Below are 23,766 nucleotides of genomic sequence, written 5' to 3'. Positions count from 1 at the left end.
TTGCATGCTCCACTTTCTCTTTTGAATTTTCGGGTGATTTCTCTATACTGGCACCATGAGTAAGTTTATCTCTTGAAGGCTCCATTTTCAAGAGGCCCTATTGCAAAAAAATAAAAACAAGATACACTGCATCACTCCAACTCACTCAGTCTTATACTCCTAATATGATTTGTGAAACATCAAAAGCAGTGTATCCAAAGTTTTGAGATTGAGTTTTTTTTTCGTATCTAAATTGATACAACTTATATAAGTTTTTAAATGAAAGCATCTTGCAACCAAAACTAGTAAAACCATGACATAAGTCATAGTTGCATGCAATACTAAAACAAAGTTCATGAATATAATCACGATCATATTTGAATATCCATTGATTTCATCAAAAGTTATGCAAGACCATATAAAATATTTATCAGCCCACAACTAATAAGTTATATCCCAAAGAGTGATCGAGTGCAGTAACACACTAAAGTGTGCAATCAAATTACACCATATCCTCTCTTGCCTTACTCAGTCACCTATCAAGCAGAATGTTATGTTTTCAGCGTCTCTCTTAAAAAAGAAGAAAATGTTCTATTTTGTTTTTGGTCTCTATAGGCAATGAAAACAGGATTGCCGTTCTATAGAGAGAGCACCACAGTTACATTGTTTTTGTGTCATTTAATTTGCCACCCGCTTCTCAAGATTCACAAGCAGGAATGTAAACAGTTTCGATTCCGGTCGGATGTAGCCTTTACCATATTCGATTACCCGGATGTTGGCTAAACGGGTTTGAATTCAGGTTCAGATTCAGATGGTGAAAGGATCATACCAAATCCCTTATGTACATGTACCCCGATTAGGATATTCATCAAATTCAGATATTTGTGGGATTTGGTAGCAAAAAATAAAAAATGTATCCACATCTGATTATAATCAGATATGGTTTTGGCTTACCAAATGCAACTAAATGGAATCGAATTGGGTCAGATATCAGATAAAATCCGATTTATCCACATCCCTATTCACAAGGCAATCCAGACTTTAAAAGCCAAGCGAATCTAGTGAGTTGGATTGACACCTGGTAGGTTCTGTTCACTCTTGAACTGAAAATGTTTAGGAGACAAATATTAACCACTTTTGAACTATATGCTCAGACTCAGATCCAACCTGGTTATTGCATAAAAAACTTTAGACATAGATCCACATGGTCCCAACGAGGATCCTATGCTATTTTAGGAAAACATAACCCTGTTGTATTTTGTGGTTAAGAAAATAGGGTAAAATGTAGGTCAGCTATAGTTTTTGTGGTTAAGAAAAAGGGAGATTTCCTGATTCAGACCCACATTTTACCTTATTTCTATGTCAGGCACCAACCTTTCTTAAATCCCAAATCCCGGATGTTTCCCATAAAAGTGTGAAATAGAGATCCAATCCTAACCTTTTGAGGTGGGTTTTTATTTTATAACTTTATGAAAAAACATGAATGCCCATTTAAACACATGATGGTACAGTAGAGAAAAATAAGAGGTTAGGAGTATTTTTGTTATTTTATAACATTTAATTCTGGTCTAGTGGTTGAGGATAATGGTAAGGTCGCATCGTTTTCTTGTTTGACAATTGTCAGAAAAATTTAGGTCTGTAGCAGGAATTTAGAAAATTTGAGAATTATAGGCAAAAGGTAGAACTCTAAATGAAGCTTTCCCTAAGAAAAAACATTCCAATATCATCTGGGCTTTGGCATGACATATCAACTAATGCATGCTGGTATGAAGTCCATGCTGACATTGCTGATTTCCACCAAGTCTAGTACAATTAACTGTTTGCTTTTTTTGTACGTTTTTCGGTAGTACAAAACTATATGTACAAAAGAGAACTGCCACCATGTTTGAGTGCGTTTCTTCTACCAGAAAAGGGAAGGAAAAAGAAAAACAAAAAGAACAGTGCATTTGAAATTGACTCTAATGTTTATAGAGTCGAGAATGAACTCAAGAGGTACCAAGTTCTGAAGAAAGCCTGCAAAGCATTAGAAAGAAAGAGAACCAAACCAGAAAAGTCCATGAGTTTTCCAATAGTAGTTGCTTCCAAATCTCACTACAATCATCCTTATAACAGCAAACAAAGACCCATGTGATTCATGACAGGAAAATCCACACCATCACAAGCCCTAAACAAACCAGTGCAACACTGTAAGCATCCATACAGATGTTGCTCATTTTATGGCAATACCTCTTACCACTCTAACAAACCTCATCTTTATTTTAATTTAGCTTTTTACACCAGACGCCTCTCTCTCTCTCTCTCTCTCTCTCTCTCTCTCTAGCGCCTTCTTGCTGCAGTTTCTCTCTGTGCATTGAAGTAAACAGCAGCAACAGGAAGACCAAGGTCATTCTCTTGTGCAAACCTTTTGGTGTTGAAGTGATCCCTTGATGAAGGGGGGGAAACACACTGCCTTCTTTTCTGCTTGAACAGAACGAACACAAACCTGTGTATGCCAATGTTAGGCCTTGGTGATTCATAACCCACAGCTTCCTTTCCTGCCAACAAGTCATCAAGTCATCACTAAAAGCAGCACTATTATGCGCATAACCTTAATGCTATAAACGTTAAATGAAATAAGCTATGAATCTCACCAAATGTAATATCCGTTGTGCCTGGTATGTCTGTCACCATCCTATAGCATCCAAACAATGGATCAAACTCAATAACATATTACAAATAAACAGAATAGGTGTGTGTGAATATCTTTAACAGAAGTGGCAGTGACAAATCAGTCAGAAAATAAGAGTTGCTTAGGGATCAAGAATACCAATGGAGATGCTCCCTCAGGTATGGGTCACTAGGGCCTGGCACATCAGGGTCTGTCATGATCTGTTTAAGACAGAAAGAGAAAGTTCAGTTAGTTTGACAAACAAAGTTGGTTTGTTATTTTTCTTATTGTTTTTTTGGATAGCTTGGTAAAACCATCTGAGTCATTCGCGAGGTCATTGGTATAAAAACCCCATGTCCCCTTCGCCCATTAGGGAGCACACCCAGCTTCGGCCTCGCGGCAAGAGACGTGCATCTGTAGGTTTTTAACTCGTGACATCCTTTTAGAGACGTTTGCAAGTCGCCCTTACCAGATGGGCGGAGCCCTCGTGAGGCAAACTGGTTTTGTTATTTCTTAACCAATGTATGGTAGGCATATCTATAAAATGGAATTGCAAGGAAGAAAAAATGTTTTACCAGTGTGAAGAAAGATCTGAGGTCACCTCCATTGACTTCGACCCTGGGTTTGGGTGCTACTGCAGAAGGCATGAATTCATATCCATTGCAGACTTGTTTGTTGGAATTGTAAACTACACTCATTTTGATGCTTGGAGTGAAGTCCTCAAGAACATCTCCTATGACCCTTCCAACTACAAGGGGCTCAAAGGCTCTAGCCATGGATTCAGATGAAGAAGTGAGAGGTTTTTTTTTTTCTCAACCCTTTGATGATTGGTTCAAGCGTCTGCTTGGCTGGGGATTTTCCTTCTTGGACTGGTGAAGCTCCAAGACCCATATATATAGGCAGTCTCAAGGTTGCTTTTTGGCAATGCATGCAGAACACATCTCTCTCTCTCTCTCTCTCTCTCGTGTCATCGTCATGATAAAAAGTTGCCAGTGATAAGGTTCTATAGTTTCCAACAGTTTATCAATCTGTGAGCTTAACAGTGGCTCAAGAAAGTTAACCCCACACTGCCCATATTTTCTCGAGAACTTCGTAGTGGGTCTGAGGTCAAGTTGGTGTACCTTGTACTGTATCCCTTGATTCCCAAAAGTACCTCATGGAGAACAGGAGAATTTTTTAAAATCATGTCTTGTGGATATCTCAAATACTCACTGCATATTCTCATGAAACTCGGGCTTAATATCTTCACAATATTGAAGACAGAATTGAAGAATGCAGTAATTTGTAAGAGTAGACATCCCGGCCTGGCCCGAATGGGGCCTGTTACAGCCTGACAGGACCGACCCAGACCTAGGCCTACCAACCCAGCTCTTGTTGGGTAGAACCTGGGCCCGAGTCTTAACAAGCTGGGTTCCAGGTGGGTCGAGTTTCTTCAAACCCAAATACATAGTAAATGCGCCAGGACAGTCATGCTCCGTTTAGATGTCATTTTACCCTACCAAGACTCGACCCATTTACTAGTCAGGCCGGGCCGGGTCAGGTCTGGCATTTATCGTTATACATGGCAGTCCAAGGGCCATCTCTGTTGTAAACGGTTTGGATTTGGATTTGGATTGGATGTGGCCAATACCATACCGTTTTAAATATGGATGATGACAAGCGCATGCATGCCATGTCTGTTTTTTTTTTTTTGCATGTAAAACGGATTCGGATATCTGTCGAATTTTGATATTTTTCAGATTCGGTAGCAAAAAATCAAGACCATATCCGCATCCAATTATAATAAGATCTTGTCTTGGCTTACCAAATGCAACTAATTGGAATCAAATTCAATTGGGTATCGGGTAAAATCCGGTTCATTGATGACCCTACGGTTTGGGTACCTGACCCAATGTTCACTCCTATTAGTTTCTAGCGATAAAGGCACACTGTTTTAAATATATTGGTGGTACTTATGGCAGATCTACACTGTGCCATCCAGTCAGGCGTTCAAGCTTTTCCTAGGGTTTTCAACAATGACCATGCTGCTTGAGTCAATCTGGCCGCTTTCCCTAATAGTCTAAATCCTATTCATCTTTGGTTGACTTGTACTATTGGTCTAAGAGCCGAATAATGTAATGACTACTGAAAATGATCCTATCCTACGATATATTTATATATGATGTGGTAGGATCCTATGTTTGATCCTAGCCGTCCAACCGATGCATCTTTACGGCTTGGATAATTTTACATTCGTGGTGCACTAATTATAGGGGTTGGTTGGATGGCTAGGATCAAGATAGGATGGATCCCATCATATGTCGTATCATGGCTAGAGAGACTATAACTTGATTCTCGAGTCGCTCAATACATTTGGTTTGGTTTAGTTCATTTGGTCTGACTGCAAATTGGAGAAGCTGACAGTATGGAACCAAGTCTGCAGCTTTGCCCCATAAAAGGCATGCCCTTTTGCATTTTGGGAAACATGTTTTATATCTCGTTTTTAAATCCAACCTTTTTTTTTTTTTTTTTCAAAGTATGGCCATGGCCCATGCTTGATACCAAAGGTGTGGTGGTGTTATGGGGAGGGTTCTGGTGGAACCTTCCTTAAATTGCTTGTACGCCAATGGAATTTGCTTATTATGGTTAGGGATGGCATAAAGGACACCCCCACCACAAAGACAAAGGGGAGAGTGAGCTATCTTGTCATGTAAAAGGGCAGTAATTTAGATGCAAGTTCTTCAAGTAGAAAAGATAAGACTTCTAGAAGTGGGGAAAAAATAATAAATACTTGGTGACAGAGAATATGAAACCAAAACATTATTTCAGTGCCGGATAATATCTAAATATTATTGAACAAACCTTTGTGCCTTAGTGAGTGGAAAGAGATGCAGTTTGATTGGCTAGAAATGGAAAGAGATGCAGTTTGATTGGCTAGAAAAGGAAAAATGGATACAGGATATGGGAGAAAAGGTTATGCCTTTCATGTTTTATGGGAGAGAAAGCAAATAGTTTAAGGACTCCCTGGGGAGCTGTAAGGAGCTCGGATCTCATGTAGTACATGATGTCCTTAAAGTCTATGGTGCCCCATCGGGAGCAGATCCTGTGTTCGGTGTTGGGAAAGCCATGTAGTGGCTGCCCTCTGAACCCAATGTTATCAGTATCGGTGCAGTATCGGCAAAATATCGATACACTTCACCTTGAATTGGGTATTTTTTAAACAAATGCAAAAAAATACTAAAAATTAATTATTATTATCGATACACTTCACCTGGGGGGTACATGTTGCCCATGTGTCACCTTGCATTTTATTATTATTATTATTATTATTTTAACATGGGCAACACCCCCCCCCCCTTCCTAGGGATGGCAGTAGAACGGTGTGGGTGGGTGGGGTGGGTGCAAGGGCGTAGCTAGGGGGGGCAGGACTGGGCTGTAGCCCAGTCCTGCCTCCCGAAACAGTTAATTTTTTTTTTAAAAGCCCAGTCCTAGCCCAGCCCTGATTCCATATGAAATAGATTTTTATCCATTTTTGTAGCCCAGTCCAGTCCTAGCCCAGCCCTGACTGCAGCAAATAGTTTGATTTGTCCATATGAAATAGATTTTTATTAATAATTGTAGCCATTTTTTATTTTATCTCAAAAAAAAAAATCGGGGGTGCTGCCCCCGAACCCCCGACTATTGCACAAATAAATTTTTTTTTGCTATACCCCTGTTTGCCCCCCCCCCCCCTCACATGAATCCTAGCTACGCCCCTGGGTGGGTGGGGGAGATGGCAGTAGAACGGTGGGGGGTGGTTTGTTGTAAACGGGTCCCCGCCCTACCTCGCTTCATTTGGGCCAGGGATGGAGGTTAAAATCAAAACTCGTGCAGGGATGGAGGCGGGGATGGACTTTTGCTTTTCCTCGCCCTGTTCCCGTCCTCGATCCCCACCTTCCCCGCCCCATCCCCGGTCTTTCTTGAGATATGGCAGTGGACCGAGGGGAAACAGCCACCCCATCCCCAATCCTTCTTCAGAGATGGCAGTGGACTGAGGGGAAACGGGACCCCGCCCCGTCTCGCCCCGTTTGAACCAGGGATGTAGGACATGAAACGAGAATGGAGGTTAAAATCAAAACCCGTGCAGGGATGGAGGGTAGGATTTTGAGACAGGGCAAGGGTGGAGACCTTGGTCCCCAACACAGAACCACGCCTGTTGCCCATCAAAGCCTTTTAAGTGTAATAAGACATTACAAATTAAAAAAAAAATACAAAACTTATTTTCATTTAAAAATTTGAAAAATTATAAACTTGTTCAGAAAATGCAAAGGTTGCCCAAGTAAGGTATTTTTGCCTTCTCTGTCTTATACACTTTGAGGCGGAGGCTGTTCCTACCTTTTTTGATAGTTTGGGGCCACAACCATTGGAATTTCATGAACTTGGTCACACTCAATGCCTGTTTGCTGAACATGTAATACATATCATTAGCACTAGAACAAGTACCAGGTTTTATTGCATGCCTTAATCTGCCAAACTAGCTAGTGAACCAAGTGTAGCTTGAGCATGGTCAAGGCATCTGCAGTGAGTACTGCCCCTAAACTGTCCTATTTATTATCATCATCACCGAGGTGAAGCTAATGATGCCAATAACCTACTTATCTCAACAATTTCTCAAGATGAACAAAGAACATGCAATGAAAAAGATACTGTATGATCGATGTAAGCCTTTTGGGTATTGAGCATTTTATGTGTAATTAAGGACATGGTTTTCTAGATAGCATATGGATTTTCTATGAATCCATCTCATTCCTTTGAACATCATGTTAAAAAATCATGATGTTCGGTTCTTTCCGGGATAGATCCATATGTCTATCCCAATGACAAAGAAACCCGACTTCAATGAGCCTGTATTAAGAGCTAAATTGGATAAGGGTGGCCATCGGGCTAGCCCCGCACAGCCCAATTAGTACCTGGCATGCATCTTAACCCGAGACTGACCCGACTTAGTTATACTCAGGCTCAGGCTCAGGCCAGACCCTTTAGGCCCAACGAAATTAATGGGTCGGGCCTGTCAAGCCTTGTGTAAATACATAGTCACCTGTTGGGCAACCCTAAAATTGGGATCATCAGGAATCCATGTCCGGGTTCGGAAATTAACCGCAATCCATTAACACAATCAAATCATAAGTAGTAGCTCAGCTCCTAACGTAACAAACCCCCAAGGAAATGCAATCTCTACAAGGGTCATTTCCACAACAGTTGCAGTTCTGGTCTAGAACATGCACACTACTTACAAGATGTCATTACCAAGCCTAACGGGATATATAGAATAGCTGATGCCGAGGTCTTCACACTACCAACGGAGAGTTCAATAGCCTGCAGCCCCATAATGAAGTATAGCGTGCCCTACTAGTCTTACATATCAGTGGGGCATTGGCCCACAAAGATATATAATAACAAATCCAACATGGAGCAACTTGCCCAAGTCAATCATGTAAGAAAAGAACTTCGCATCTCTTATTTTGGATTTTCATGCTTGCAAGTACTTTCTTTGCATATATCCTGATAGAATGAAGAAGAGCTCACAAGAGTTTCATCTCAAATAAAAAAAAAGGAGATAGCCCTCAAGAGTAGGGTGTGGTGAAGGCAATCATCAATTAAATACTTTGCCCAGAACAAGCAAACAAAACAAGAACGTGAATGCTAGTGAAGTCCAATCATAGTCTGCATTAGCACCAGCTACTTGCCTCAATGGCAATAACTTTATATATATATATATATATATATATATATATATATATATATATATATATATATATATATATATATATATATATATATACATATATACACCAAAAACCCACACACTCCAGGATCAAAGACTAGGGATGGCAGTGGACCGGGGGAAAGCGGGGCCCGCCCCGCCTCGCCCCGTTTGGACCGGGGATGAAGGGTATGAAACGGGGATGGAGGCGGGGACGAAGGTTAAAATTCATCCCCGTCTGGGGGTGGAGGCGGGGATGGACGTGCACTTTTCCCCGCCACGATCCCCGCCCTGACCACTTTTCCCCGTAATATCCCTGCCCCGCTCCGCCTCATCCCGTTTGAACCGGGGATGGAGGACATGAAACGGGGATGGAGGATAAAATCCATTCCCCGCCGGAGATGGAGGCGGGGGTGGAGGATAAAATCTTGAGGCGGGGCGGGGGTGGAGACCTTGTCCCCCGCCGGCCCCGCCTCCACTGCCATCCCTATCAAAGACCTAGCCGCGCTGGCTTTACCTGCCATCCACAGTGTAAAACTCCGTGAGCTGATTGACTAACATTCAACATGGGATACAAGTGATGCATCTGGATTGCTGGAATCAGTCCAAATCTAGATGAGAATTTGGAGCAATCCTAGCCATTGATTGGATGATGGTTAGGGTTGAATGTAGGATGGAACCCGTCCAATGTCAAATGATGGGATTCATACTCGAGTGCATGAGTCCCACAGAAACTCGTGGGGTATTATTTCTACGAAAACTACCCAAAAGGAAAAATGAATAGGTTTCCTTCTCATTGTTTGGTTAGTACATATGTCTCTTGCAATTATTAGAGCCCGGGTACGGATCTCGGAGCAAAAGCGAGACCAGACCCCATCCCTGCCCGAGATCTCAGTCGACACGTGGCAGAATATAGGCATAGGTTTAGGTTAGGTTTTTCATTACACGCCACCTGTCATCTTATGCGGGTGTGGGGCCAATTTTAGGGGAGATTTATTGGTCATGTTCACATTCTTTTGAATCTCGAACGCCATGTGGCCCCGCTATGGTCTTGTCCGGACACATGGTAGAACAGTTTGCTCTGACACTTTGAGCTGGTGGGACGGAGTTATTCCCAAGGTGAGAACCGGGGTGGTTAGTTCCAGCCCAACACCGTACTTTTAGTTATTACTGATATCTATGAATCGGATTTTATTCAATATCTGACCCAATTGGATTCTGTTTAGTTGCATTTGGTAAGTCCAACTGATTTCTTTTTTTTTTTTTCAGAAAAGCAGATTTGGTATGAGTTTTTCATCAATTGAAGCCGAACCCAAATTCAAATCTGTTTAACCAACATCTGAGAGAAGAGGTCGAATATGGTATTGGTCACATTCGGTTCCAATCCAAACTATTTTACATCCATAACTATTACCTTCAGGTAGGGGTGGCAACCCAATGGCCCAAGCCGACTAGGGATGGCAGTGGACTGGGGGAAAGCGGGGCCCCGCCTCGCCCCGTTTGGACCAGGGATGAAGGGTATGAAACGAGGATGGAGGCGGGGTGGAGGATAAAATCCATCCCCGCCGCGGAGGCGGGGCGGGGGTGGACGTGCACTTTTCCCCGCCCCGACCACTTTTCCCCGCAATATCCCCGCCCCACCCCGCCTCATCCCCGTTTGGACTGGGGATGAAGGGTATGAAACGGGGATGGAGGCGGGGGTGGAGGATAAAATCCATCCCCGCCGCGGAGGCGGGGCGGGGGTGGAGGATAAAATTTTGAGGCGGGGCGGGGGTGGAAACCTTGTCCCCCGCCCCGCCCCACTGCCATCCCTAAAGCCGACTAGGCCTGCAATGGGTAGGGTTTGGGCCAAGATTTTATGCTCGGGCCTATATATTAGGTAATGGGCCAAAATCCGGCCCGTTATATATGTGGGTTGGGCTCCGGCTGACCGCGGACTACTGGGTTGGCCCGATGGACTTGAATTATTTATTAATTTTTTAATAATATATAATTTTAAAAATTAACTATTGCATAGTAAGTTGGTGATTATTACTATTTACCTAATTAGTTGTATTAATTTTATGAAAATTAGAAAAATAACTAAATGAGTACATGGAAAGTTAAGAACTTATTAATTATTACTATTTACAAATCAATTTGGGTGGGCCAGACCTGGTCCGCTTGACATTGGCCAATTGGGCCAATGGGCCGGACCATGAGCTGCTCTTCAAACCTGATCCCGTTCACCAGGATATCTTTGAGCCAGATCGCACTAAAAGCCCGGTGGGCTGAGCTCTAAACGGGCCCGGACCAGGCTGAAGATCCACCCCTACCTTAAGATCCACGTCCTGGTCGGGCTAAGTCTCTCGTGGCCACTCCAAGTAGTGATCCAATTTGGTATGGCCAAACCGAACCTATTAAGGAAAAAACTTTCCCCTTGCATAGTGAGGAAAACTGTAGCTTTTTTCATGTGAGAATGCTGATCTGGGGGAAAGTCCAGACTTTTCTCACCATTCATCACAAACAAATAGCAAAAGCAATGGCGAAGAAAACATTGGCATGCACCGGCAATGGCTAACCCCACTTCTTATCACCCTCCTCCTTTTCATCCTCTTCCTTTTAATGTGGGGTTTCAGTCACACCTCTCTTCCTATGAAAACAATTTTCCCCTCATGAGAAATGGCATTTCGACGGATTTTGATCAAGTTCAATCACATTGTATAAAGTTCATGCGCCCCTGCACCTACACCTGACTAGAGGAAAGATTAAATGCAATGTAATTGCATACTTTCAGTGTGCTGGCTCACCTGATGGCCCTCCATCATTGCTTGAGCCCACATATAACAACAATTTGTATCCCAAAGATGAAGAAAAAAGATGAGGTGCAATTAGGGATGGCAGTGGGGCGGGGCGGGGCGGGGCGGGGGACAAGGTCTCCACCCTACCCCGCCTCAAGATTTTATCCTCCACCCCCGGCGGGGAATGAATTTTATCCTTCATCCCCGTTTCATGTCCTCCATCCCCGGTTCAAACGGGGATGAGGCGGGGCGGGGATATTGCGGGAAAAAGTGGTTGGGGTGGGGTTGGGGGTGGGGATGAGGCGGGGATTGTGGCGGGGACGGGGTGGGGTGGGGTGGGGAAAAGTGCACGTCCATCCCCGCCTCCACCCCCGGACGGGGATGGATTTTAACCTTCGTCCCCGCCTCCATCCCTGTTTCATACCCTTCATCCCCGGTCCAAACGGGGCGGGGCCCCGCTTTCGCCGGTCCACTGCCATCCCTAGGTGCAATATGATTGTAAACTTATTATGTCGCTGCACCTGATCATCCCCTATCTTGGAGATAAAGTCTGTCAGTTGTGAGACTCGAGAAATGATAAGAGCGTGCAATCACATCCTCCCTCAAAGATGAAAAGATGCACATTTCACCATCCTCCCTCACCTGGCTATCACCCATTTTTTCTGACACAGCCTGTGAGTTGTGGTGCCCAACAGCTGATGGGTGATGATCATGTCACATGCATGCACTTTATGCAATGTGATTGCACCTAATCCAGCCTCCATATCGGCCCCTTGTGGAACAAAGGGGCATCTGTGTGCCATGGAAGTGTCACCATTTTCCTGAAAATATGTGGAACGGTTTTGTTTCTGCATGCACCTTATATGACCAAAACAATGAATCGAAACTGGACCCGGTTTAGGTCCGGGTCATGAGTACCTGAACCAGGTCTTAGCCTCTGTAGGAGTTGAAATCTCACCCACATACTGTTCTATATATCTAGACGTCTTTGGTTTGTTTACTTGGATATTTGGTTTTCTTTATCTGGATATGTGGATTAACCTGCAAATTAGGATAGTCTAGACAATGTATCGACCAATCCTTAAATGAGATGTATGTGATATGAGAGGTTTGGGTTTAGGTGCCACTTACATCCAATCGAATCCGGGTCTGTTTAATAAGATTCAGTAGTGATACCATTCTGTGATTAATAATCAGATTCGGATTAACTCAACTCCGGCTTCAAATCTGACAATGTCTGGTCCGGTTATATGTACACAGTACACATGCATCCCATTAGGGTATACAACCTAATTGGATCCAGGTGAGGGCACTTTACATCCAAGTCTGACTAACCTATATATCCGACCCGAGTCCCACCTTTTTACAACCATAATTTTTAGGATAATCTAGATATATATCCCTATTCAAAGCAAACGCATAGCATGCCCACATAGTGACGATGGGTCCAGAAAATACTGACTCTCGACCCGCTTAACATATGGGTCAGGTTCAAAATCTCATCTTTATATATGCCAAGATGAGATTTTTTTTTTTTTATGATGGTGAACCCCTACAGAGAACAGGTTTGCTTGATGGGCCCGCCCAGGTTGAGGACACGACTACCCAGCCTTATATGCCCTAACAATAATAAAGCACTGGCAGCTCCCATGCACCAGTGGGATTCGATCCTGCGCCTTCAGCTTGACATAGGACCTGCTGACCACGCGATGGTACTAATAGATTTTGAAAGGAGCTTTTGAATCAAGCGATGCAATATTTCACGGGGACTGTTGTGTTCCTCTCCATGCAGGTCCCATGGTAGGAGCAAACACTAGATGGAAATGGAATTGACTCTTGGGACCCCTCCGCCACACTTGAATCACCTCTTTTGGGACAAAAGAATCACATTCCTAGGCGTGCCACTATTGTTCCGAGAGGATTGTCCCCCATCCCCATGTGTCCAGCGTATCAAATGCACCTATTTTAAGTCAAATCCACACTGTCACTTTCTGAAAGTAAGAGCACTTTTGTTTTTTTTGAAATAAACAAACTTTGATTCAGATGGAGCTCATGAGGGATCACCTCAAAATCACAGGAATACAGAAGTGTTGGAGTATGATATCTGGAGTATATTGATTACAGGCCACAATACTTGTATATTTATAGGTATTGCTCAAGAATACTCCAAATATCGTACTTCATACTTCTGTATTCCAGTGATTTTGAGGTGATCCCTCATGAGCTGACCACGTATACTCCAAATATCGTACTTCATACTTCTGTATTCCAGTTATTCTGAGGTGATATGTTCAAGAATACTTATTTGAAAACATAATGACACTCGTCTGGGTCGCCTGAGTGGCAGCGGGCCTGGAGAGAAGGTGCTGATCTCTTTGTCTCATGTCCCACTCGAACCCGATGGGGCTCCAGAAGAACTTGGGTGTTGGTGATCGCACTTTGAGTTTACCTTGCATGGGGCAGGCCCTTTAAGTAACTTGGTTCTCGATCAGGGTTTCTCATCATTTAAAAAAAAACACACATAATGAAGATAACTTCTCATTCAGATTGTTGTGACCAAAAACATATAACAATGGAGCAAGATTCAATAGCACAGATTTTCTTCCTTTTTGTGATGAATGAAATGAATAAGCTGGTGTGTAGTTCCTAGGGATGGACAACTCATCAACCATGTGGGGACTTATCGACTTCTAGATCTCTGTCACATTGGTACATAGCTTTTATAGAAGAATTATCATCTAAACTAGCCTCGCACACTTGTTGGACATTTTTGATGGAGGTCCAACCCTGAGTGACCCGGTTTGACACAAGGCAATAAAGAAGACATTAGTGGAGAGTTAGTGAGAAGGGGTTACCTGAATGTTAAGAGTTCACATTCATATGGCATGTGAAGGGTTCACATATATGAATGCAATGTATGTAACCCCTTCCCCCCACTACAAATTGAGACATGGTTGATTGATAAGTGCAACCAAGGTGCTCTCTTTTTCTCATTTGGGTTCAAAGTCCTGCTCACCATTGACTTGACGGGCTGAGCTCATCGTGAGTGTTGATAGGTTAAAGAGAACGCCGAGCACCCGCGTCAATACTTCTTTCGCTTGCCTTTATCTATGGCAGATATCAGTATGTGGTTTTAGTTTTTACATTATGGTTTACGCCAACATTGGGTTATAGGCCCACACTTCACATTCACTGCGCATGTGGGTGCGCCCGTATTCTTGTGACACTTGCCGAAATTTTTCGTCAATGTTATTCTCTCTCGTAAGTCTCCCATTTGGTTTTTGGATGTCAAACGACAATGGAAGAAGCATTACAAGCAACCCATCACCTGTAATAATCGTTTCAGCCAACCATTTGGTTGGTTGTTCGTCAATGACTACTGAGGCAGCCTTTATTGTACATCCTTAAATTTTGGCCAAATCCTACGGAGGATCAATGATCTACCAGTGGATCTGAGTTTACGTGTGAGAATTTTGTCTGAGTGATTTGAGCATCATCGGAGTTGTATATAAGGATTCCAATGTGTTTTCCGGTGGCTCTACATAATTTATCTAAGCACAGTCTGACTTCTTGATTTGCATTTTTTGGTGAACCGGCATGAAATTCAGTAACAACATCAAAATGAAAGTTGTTTGCAAATAAATTTTGAGCAACTTTAATTCAAACTTTGTTAGCATTTAAGATCCCCAACAGACTATATTTCAAAAAGAGTATTCTCAAACTAATTGGTGGGTTCAAGTTGATCGGGTCTGCACCTGACCCGGTGGGACACGATCCAAACCCAAACCCAATCATGGGGCTGGTGGATCAGGTTTGCGCTTGACCCGGTGGGATCTGGTCTAGGACTTGGACCCATTAGGGGTTTCGAGTGGACCGGATCCATGATCGACTAGGTCGGACCTAGTCCATGAACCCAGATGGATCGAGTTTGAGTTTGACCAAGTTGGACCCAGTCCAGGACCCAGACCCCTTGTGAGTCTCAGGTGGACTCGGTTTGGGACCCGAACTCATTGGGGTTCCAGGTGGATCCTGACCCATTGAGATTTGGTCTAGGACCTATTACTATTCCGGGGTAGATTGGGTCTACGTACTCTCGACCCGTTGAGACCCGATACATGACACATTATTGTTCTTGGGTGGATCGAGTCAGTAATCATGTGTCAAATCATGTTCAAAACTAGACAATTTAACCCATTAAGAACATAACCGGTCCAGGAATCGATATGCCCTTCTAGGATCGGTTTAGGGGTTCCTCAGACCGGTTCTCGGGTTTTTGAAACCAAATTTGACATTCTAGAAACCGGTTCAGTGGCTTTTGAGACTGGTTCATGCATTTTGGGATCGGTTCTGGTTTTTTAGAGACTGATTCGGTTCTTTTGAGACTGGTTCGAGCCTCCTGTGATCGATTCAGGGGTTTTCTAACTATTTCAGTGGTTTTCTAGACTGGTTTAGGGTTTTTGTGACTTATTCAAGGTTTTTTGTGACCGGTTTAGGGTCTTTAAAGACCCACTTAGACCATTTTAAGACCTCAATCATGAATATGACTCGTAAATATATGTTTTTATCATTGATTTCATATTTTTTGTAATTTTAATATGATATAAGGTGTGTTTCATGTTATTTTTTGAGTTATTCATGATTATTTGAGCATGAAATTATGAACATATGCACTTTATTTATATTATGACATATTTTACATGAACTTACGGTAAAAGATTTTGATCAACTCACTCTAGTTATCATCAAAGTGATCTGAGTTTTGTTGATTAAGAGTTTCTTGGACCGTGTTGAGATTGAAATTCGGTATTGAGATTGTGTGTGACTTTATAAAACAATTATTCTACCCAAAGATATGTCATTGTGTTGACTCTGCTTAAAGGATCTCTTATTTGGGTGGAGAGAATAACAAAATAACAATATTAAAGGATCAATAAAATGAGTTAGAGACCAACTTATTCATAAATGTAATCTTAACATGCTAAAGCATTGAAAATAAATTATATTATAGTGCATGAAAATATGACATTTCATATAGAGGTGTTCATCTTCATTACTCATATGGTTCATTTTTGTGATACCGGATAGTATGTGAACCCACATAAAAATTGGATAAAGATAACAGTAAAAAAACCTTGATTTTGTGCCTTTCTGTGTTAAATGCGTCAAGTAGGAGAATATTAGATATTTCAGATCGAGTCCAACCCTGAGTAACTCGGTTTGACACAAGGTACTAATGAATGCATTAGTGGAGAATTAGTGAAGAGGGTTTTACGTGAATGTGAAGAGTTCACATTCAATATAGCATGTGAAGGGTTCACGTAAATGCCATGTATGTAACCCCCACTCTTCCCTTACTATAAATTAAGGCATGGTTGGTTGATGAGTGTAACCAAGGTGCCCTCTTTCTCTTATTTGGGTCTTGGGTCTTGCGCACCATCGACGACTTAAACTCATCGTGGGGGTTGATAGATTGAGGAGAACCCTGAGCACCCACATCAATGCTGGCTTTCGTCTATAACAGCTACTGGCATGTAGTCTTAGTTTTTACATTCCGGTTGACTCCAAGAATACCTGCATCTTTGGATAAAATATTAGTCTGCTACCCACAAAGAATGCCACAGTTGTTGTTGGTCATGTAAATTGGTAATCTTTAGTCATTCTTTTTTTTTTTAACCTTTTAAATGGTATCTCTTTTCACATACTCTTTCAGATTCCAACCATACTTATGATTCAGTATCTACCCGTATATGCATATTAATTAAGTTTCCAACAAACTAAAGAAACAGGGTTTTTTTTTTGTGGGAAAATTCAAATGGTACATGTGTGATCAATGTCTCCATGAAAGGGATTAGATCAGGCATTCAGAGGCTGACACACTACCCAGAGTACCTTGAAGAAAGCTTTTCCCAGGCGTGGCTGAGAATCCATCATGACCGTTTGTCGTCTTGTAAAAGGAGGGAATGAGAATCTGAAAGCTGAAGGTGAAAGTTGGGCTTGGTCCCTACTTTCCTAGCTAGGGTTCTATTGTATTACCCACTAACAGTAACAAAGATTAGGGAAGTAAGAACTAGGGCTATCAATGCATCAGGCTATCGATATTAGACCAGATTGACCTTTGAGCCACCTATGGTAGCACCTACCCGGTCCATTTAATGCCTGTTTCGACTGTCTGTGAAATGACCAAGATTCGTTAAAAAATGAGGTACTTGGATGGTTACGTCCGATTTGTATCACAAGGTACGACCCGACACGCAACACGAGTATAATATGCATTAAAAAAAGGACACGAGGGCATGAATTTTTAACATAGTTAATCAATAAAAACTATTTTAATTTTTTAATACATAAAATACAATTTTAGAAGAATATTATTAAAAAATAGAAAATATTCATACATGTAAGTGTCCACGTCTTCAAATCCTACTGTAGTTATGGTGTCAATTGGGTCGGGTTTGACCCGAAATCTATTCATACCAAACCCTTTAGGGTCAGGGTTTTGTGATAAAAAAAGGTCTGATTAGAATCCAGGTCAGACCCGAAGGACTGATTAATACTAGTAGACCAAAGTCCGACCTGACTTACACTAAAAAATATAATTTTATCATACATGAACTGGGTTTGGCTCATGTAATTCTTATAGGACCCGAGCATGGTTTTCATTAGGTCAACTCGATCATACCTGGGACCAGACTCAGTATCTGCACTTCAAAATTAGATCCAGGTTCAAACCCACTTAGGCCCGAACCAAATCCGACCTGTTGACATCCCTAAGTGTATTCAGTCTTGTCACCAGAGCTGTACCACCAAAATTGTGTCCCTGTAACAGGCTCTTCCTATCACAACCAAAGTCTCAGGTTCGTATCCCGTAAGTGTCATCCTCAAACTAGTCTACCAAAAAAATACACGACAAAAGATTGTTTTGCATTAAAAGAGTGGACAAAAAAGATGCGATAAACCAGGGTTAGCAGGGCTGGTAAACGAACAGAGCAGCTCGTGACTCGGCTCGGTTTGGCTCGCTATTCGTGATCAATTGGTATAGTTGGCGAACCGAGCCATGAGCAACTGGTTTAGCTTAAAAGAGAGGAGCCAGAACACAAGGTGTTCAGCTTGGCTCAGCTCGATAGTACTCGTATAGATACAATATTTTTTTTATGTAATATATAAAAGGAAGAATGCATAATATATATATATATATATATATATATATATATATATATATATATATATATATATATATATATATATATATATAAACGAAGGATGAATGAAAAGTATATATGAAAAACATGGACTATTAAGTATAATTTATAAAAAGTTATATATTTTCAAGTATAATATATATACTATGTATAAGTAACATGGAATATTTGTACACAAGCCAGCTCATGTTCGGCTCGTCTCATTCAGAGGCTAGCCGCCTGAATTTGCCCTGTTCGGTTCGTTCAGCTCATTTACCAGCCCTAGTTACTGAAAATGTCATAAAAAGATGGGAAATGAGTTTCCCAGGAAACCATTTTTGAAATAGGTTGGGAAATGCCAAAAAAATCAAGGGAAATGTGTTTTCTATAATGTGGGAAACAGGCTTCCCACAATACAGGAAACACGTTTTTCATATTTGGAAACAAGTTTTCAGGGATTTCCCCCACGTTTCTCAAGCATTAGCATTTCATGGGATACTTGCTTCTCATTTTTTGTTTCATTAATTTATTATATTATTTTTTGTTAAATGTTTTCCAGGAGTTTTTAGGTTCGTTCCCAGTTTGTTTCCCAATTCCTTTCCCATTTCTCATTTCACGTGCCTGAAAAACCTCGTTTCCCATTTCCGTCTCCCTTTTTATAGTTGTCAAAAATTAGGCAAATGAAATGATGAATGCAAGATGTGGTAAGCGGGGTTCTGTGCCAAGCTGAAGGCCCAGGTTCGAATCCCTCTGCTAGATGGGACTTAAGAGATATCTGGTAGGGATCTACCTAAACCCCAGCTTGCCTTTAAAAAAAAAAGATAAATTCTATACTATTTATAAACGACCGCACAAAAAACATTGAAAGTACAGTGTTTTAAGATTTCTCAAATGACAGAGATATTTAACGTGGGTTTAATGTCTTTTTTAAAATTGTTGTAACTTCTTTGGTGTTACGGTACATTGCTCACATTATGAACATGGCACTCATGTAAAACATTGGCTTTTTTTGGATGTATTAGTAAATTTATGTTGGCCCCACGTGCGTTCTCTCATCCCCTTATTACGTCATGTATATGTGCATTTTTTTTTGGACAGACAGCTGGGGGGAGTGACAAAAGTTTTTTTCGGCAAAATCTAGTTTGTGAGAAATTGAAATTTTTTTCATAAATCTCTCATTTTTTTTGGAAAAATCTTGGCAATAAATAAATAAAAAAAAAAATTTATTTTTTAAGAAAATATTAATAAAATTTATTTAAAAATAAAAATGCATGGTTTTTTTTTACGATAAATAGCTATTTAAAACGTAAATATCACGCTTAAATCACAATATTTATGTTTTTTTCACAAATCTTGTGATATTTTAAAAAACTTGTGAGAAATTGCCGTTCTAAACTTCCAGGCAATTTCTCACGATATTTGTTACATAGGGTTAGGCTTATACAACCATACCATTTGGGTTCGAACTTGCAACGTCCCAAAACAAGGTGATGCGCACTGCCTGCTAGGGATGGCAGTGAACAGGGGAAAAGCGGGGCTCTGCCCTGCCTCAGCCCGTTTGGACCGGGGATGAAGGGCATGAAACGGGGTTGGAGGCGGGGATGAAGGTTAAAATACATTTCCGTGCAAGGATGAAGGCGGGGATGGACTTACGCTTTCCCCCGCCACATCCGATCCCCGCCTTGCCCCGCCTCATCCCATCCCCAATCCTTCTAAAGGATGACAATAGACGGAGGGAAAATAGAGCTCCACCCTGCCTCGCTCCCGTTTAGACCGGGGATGAAGGACATGAAACAGGGATGGAGGTTAAACTTTATCTCCGCATGAGGATGGAGGCAGAGATGGAGGTTCGGATTTTGAGATGGGGCACGGGTGAAGACCTTGTCTCCCGCCCTGGTCCATTGCCATCCCTACTGACTGCTCCTGCCAGACAAGCAAAGACCCAGTTGGTATGTATATGTGTATAGTTACAAAAAGCTTTTTGCTGCGTGAGAAAACTCACTTCCCTAAAACCTCTTTTGAGAAGCCGGCTTCCTCGAAAGCAAGGGAAGCTTTGTGAAACTCGCTCTCAAAATATGAGAAACTTGATTTTTTTTAGTAAGAAGCCGGCTTCATCCTCCCTTCTAGATCGATTTGATTTAGCTTCTTTAGTGTTTTCCTCTTCCTTCTTGTCACTTATCACTGGCTTTTCCTTAAGTTTTTATGTTTTTCATATTAAGAAATAACAAGCTTACAAGTTGGCTTTATATGGTTTTATACTTAGAGTTGTTTTTTATTTGCTTTCCACTCACGTGTTCCCTTTTCACGTACTTGCATTATCACTGCACTACCGTAACTGGCTTGCACTCTTCTGCTTTACACATCACTTATCGTATCTATTTTGTTTCCTTGCAACTATGAATCTATGATATAGAGACCCCTATGTCTTATAATTTTAATTAGAAATCCCTTTTGTCTTACTTTTTTGAAAAAAAACTGTCTTTGAAAGATATTTAAATTAAGTTGCCAGATCTATCTGGAAGCAGTATTTTATGTTGGATCATTTTCTGGAGTTCAAGCACGACACTGCCCATACCCAATTCATTTGTACATCCAGAGTAGGCCCAATTTGAAACTCAATGTGACCTGCTTAAACCTAAGTGGACCTGATTTTCTGGATCTATTGGAGTGGTTGGGTTCACAAAGCTAGATTCAGTTATAGGGTTTGTCGCTTAACACATAGTCTGTATAAAGTCCCAACCCATTTCGTAGTCGAACCAAAAAGTTTTTTGTATTTTTCACATGAGCTGACTCAAGTGTACTTTTTCTTCAATTGGTTTATGTATGACCTATATAACAATGTAAGCACAGTGACCCGGTTAACATCCAACCCAACTAAGAGCAAGTTATTATAAAACCCCACCTGTTTTTTATGCAAATTTAGAAGATTTTGTCTGACATGTCCCACCTGTGAATACATAATAAAACAGAGGAGGATACAATTGGGTTTATGTTAGAATTTGAAAGTAGGGGTGGGCATCCGGCCGTGGGCCGGGCTTGGGCATATAAATTAGGCCCAAGCTCGCCCCGAACTGGGCTTTTAGTCTGGCCCGGCCTGAACCTGGCTGATACGGGCCGTAGGTATTTATATTATATATAATATAATATATATTATAATACATTATATATAATCAAATATACATAATATATAATAGGCCAGGCCCAGCCCGATTAGGCCCACAGGACTAACGGGTGGGCCGTGGGTCAGGGTTTTCCCAATGGGCGGGTCCGATGCCCACCGCTATTTGAAAGTTAGGAACCTGACCCAGACCTTAACTGAAGGGGCTCAATACTTTTGAGTTAGGTCCAATCTGTGCCTCACGCCTACGTACAAGATGGGACCATGGTTGTCCGAATCTGAATCTAGATTTTAAGCAGTAAGCTTAATCCAAATAAAAAATAGGTCCAATGATGTATTTTTTAATTAATATATGAGTTTTTATATGGTACTGTTAGATACTATAAAAATAGAATAAAGACTTCCCTTTTGCATATAAAAACACAAATAGAACAAACTTTAATTTGGACCCAAATACAAATTAAACAAAAAAAAATGAACTCTGTTTTTTGTTGCAACGTAGAGATAGGCAGTCTTTCACGTTACAAGTCACATTTGTTACTACAAAATTGATGAGAACTTTGGGCATTTTTATCCATTATGATCACATAATTAATATGTTTCAGCTTTGATAACTGTCTGGCCCCATTTGGACCGGGGATGAAGGGCATGAAACGGGGATTGAGGCGGGGGATGATGGTTAAAATCCACCCTCGCCCCCTCCCCATCCCTGCCTTGCCCCGCCTCGCCCCATCCCATCCCCAATCCTTTTAAGGGATGACAATAGACCGAGGAAAAATGGGGCTCCGCCCCACCTCGCCCCTGTTTGTACCAGGGATGAAGGACATGAAACGGGGATGAAAGCGGGGGTTGAGGTTAAAATCCATCCCCGTGCGGAGATGGAGGCAAAGGCGTAGCTTTGGGGGGGGGGGGGGGGCAGGACTGGGGCCTCCCGAAATGACTGCAGCAAATAGTTTGATTCGTCCATATGAAATAGATTTTTATTAATAATTGTAGCCATTTTTTATTTTATCTCAAAAACAAAATTTTCGGGGGCGCTGCCCCCGACTATCACTCAATTTTTTTTTTTTTGCTACACCCCTGTTTGCCCCCCCCCCCCCACACACATGAATCCTAGCTACGCCACTGGATGGAGGTTTTGATTTTGAGATGGGGCGGGGGTGGAGACCTTGTCCCTCTGCTCCCGCCCCCAGTCCATTGCCATCCCTAGTCTCTGCTCATCTGGTAGGGGTGACTTGTGAATGTCACCAAGTTGACAGGAGGTCACAAGTTCGAAACCCATGGGTAGCATCCCTTGCTTCAAGATTGAAGATGAGTGTACTCTCGGGTAGGCAGGGTGACCTTAAGGTTTTTTTATCAACGGTAGGCCAGCCAAGGTGAGTGCGGTGATGTTTTTTTTTTTTGGATTATCCCGAAAAATAGGTACAAAGGACTTGTCAGTTATATAGCGTTTTGTAGGACTTGTCCATGATTAGATTGTTTTCTCTTGAAAATCATGGAGATTATATGTATGATTATTTTGTGGTATTGGTTTAAATATATAGGTGGCACCAAAGAATTGACTCATCAATCATTTAGCATCGTGTGCATGGTTATGTTCTATGTAGGCGATCTCACTTTGCCTACATTAGTGTTTTCAAGATTTTTTACAAACAAAAATTCTCTGATCATGTGACAATGATATATTTTTTCTTTACACTTGTAGCATATTTTTATCTTCATTTTAGTGAAAGCGTGATTCATACTTGTATCTAGGGTGTCAATGGGTCGGGTTGGACCCAGACCCGACCTGTAACAAACCCCTTAGGGTCAAACTTTGGTGATAAATAAGAAGGTCCCGATTACAATCCAGGTCGGACCCAAAGGGCCTGATTAATATATGGAGCCAAGTATGGTTTGTGAAATTTCATATCAGACTCAGCCCCGAACCCGAATTCCAACTAAGATCCATGAATTTTCAATGTAAAAAGGTTAAAAATACTATTTTACCAGGTACGGTTGTGGTTCACGTAATTTTTGTCGGATTCGGGTATGGTTTGTCTTATAGTAGATCTGATTGGACTCCGGTGCAGACCTGGTACCAGTATCTCAAATCAGGTCTGGGTATGGTTTCACCTGGGTCTGAACCAAACCCAACCCGTTCACACCCCTATAGATCTATGTGTGCATTCTTGTATGCATATATATGACATGATCATATTAGGATGAGCTGTTTTTTATGAATTTTATAAAATGAGGCATAAAAATCAAGTTAGGGTTTGAGGAATACATGATCCAAATCTAAGAAAGCGATTTGCACTAAGATATGGTAAAGTTGGATCCATATTCGTTCGTTCATTTTT

At 41.6% G+C, this 23,766-nt stretch overlaps 1 protein-coding gene across 1 annotated transcript; it reads right to left on the bottom strand.

Moving 5' to 3' along the window:
• Positions 1-2,295: 2,295 nt before the first annotated feature.
• On the bottom strand, positions 2,296-3,402 carry LOC149848538 (CEN-like protein 2). The gene is made up of 4 exons (XM_090011801.1): positions 3,202-3,402; positions 2,786-2,847; positions 2,610-2,650; positions 2,296-2,513 (listed from the first exon to the last, which is right to left on the bottom strand). The coding sequence occupies exons 1-4, from the start codon at positions 3,400-3,402 to the stop codon at positions 2,296-2,298; spliced, it is 522 nt and encodes a 173-aa protein (XP_089867927.1).
• Between the last annotated feature and the right edge of the window lie 20,364 nt (positions 3,403-23,766).

This window comes from Nuphar pumila, chromosome 1, assembly GCF_984573655.1.
Source record: "Nuphar pumila chromosome 1, dmNupPumi1.hap1.1, whole genome shotgun sequence".
Classification (NCBI taxonomy): domain Eukaryota; kingdom Viridiplantae; phylum Streptophyta; class Magnoliopsida; order Nymphaeales; family Nymphaeaceae; genus Nuphar; species Nuphar pumila.
This window is presented reverse-complemented; position numbering and strand designations above follow the sequence as displayed.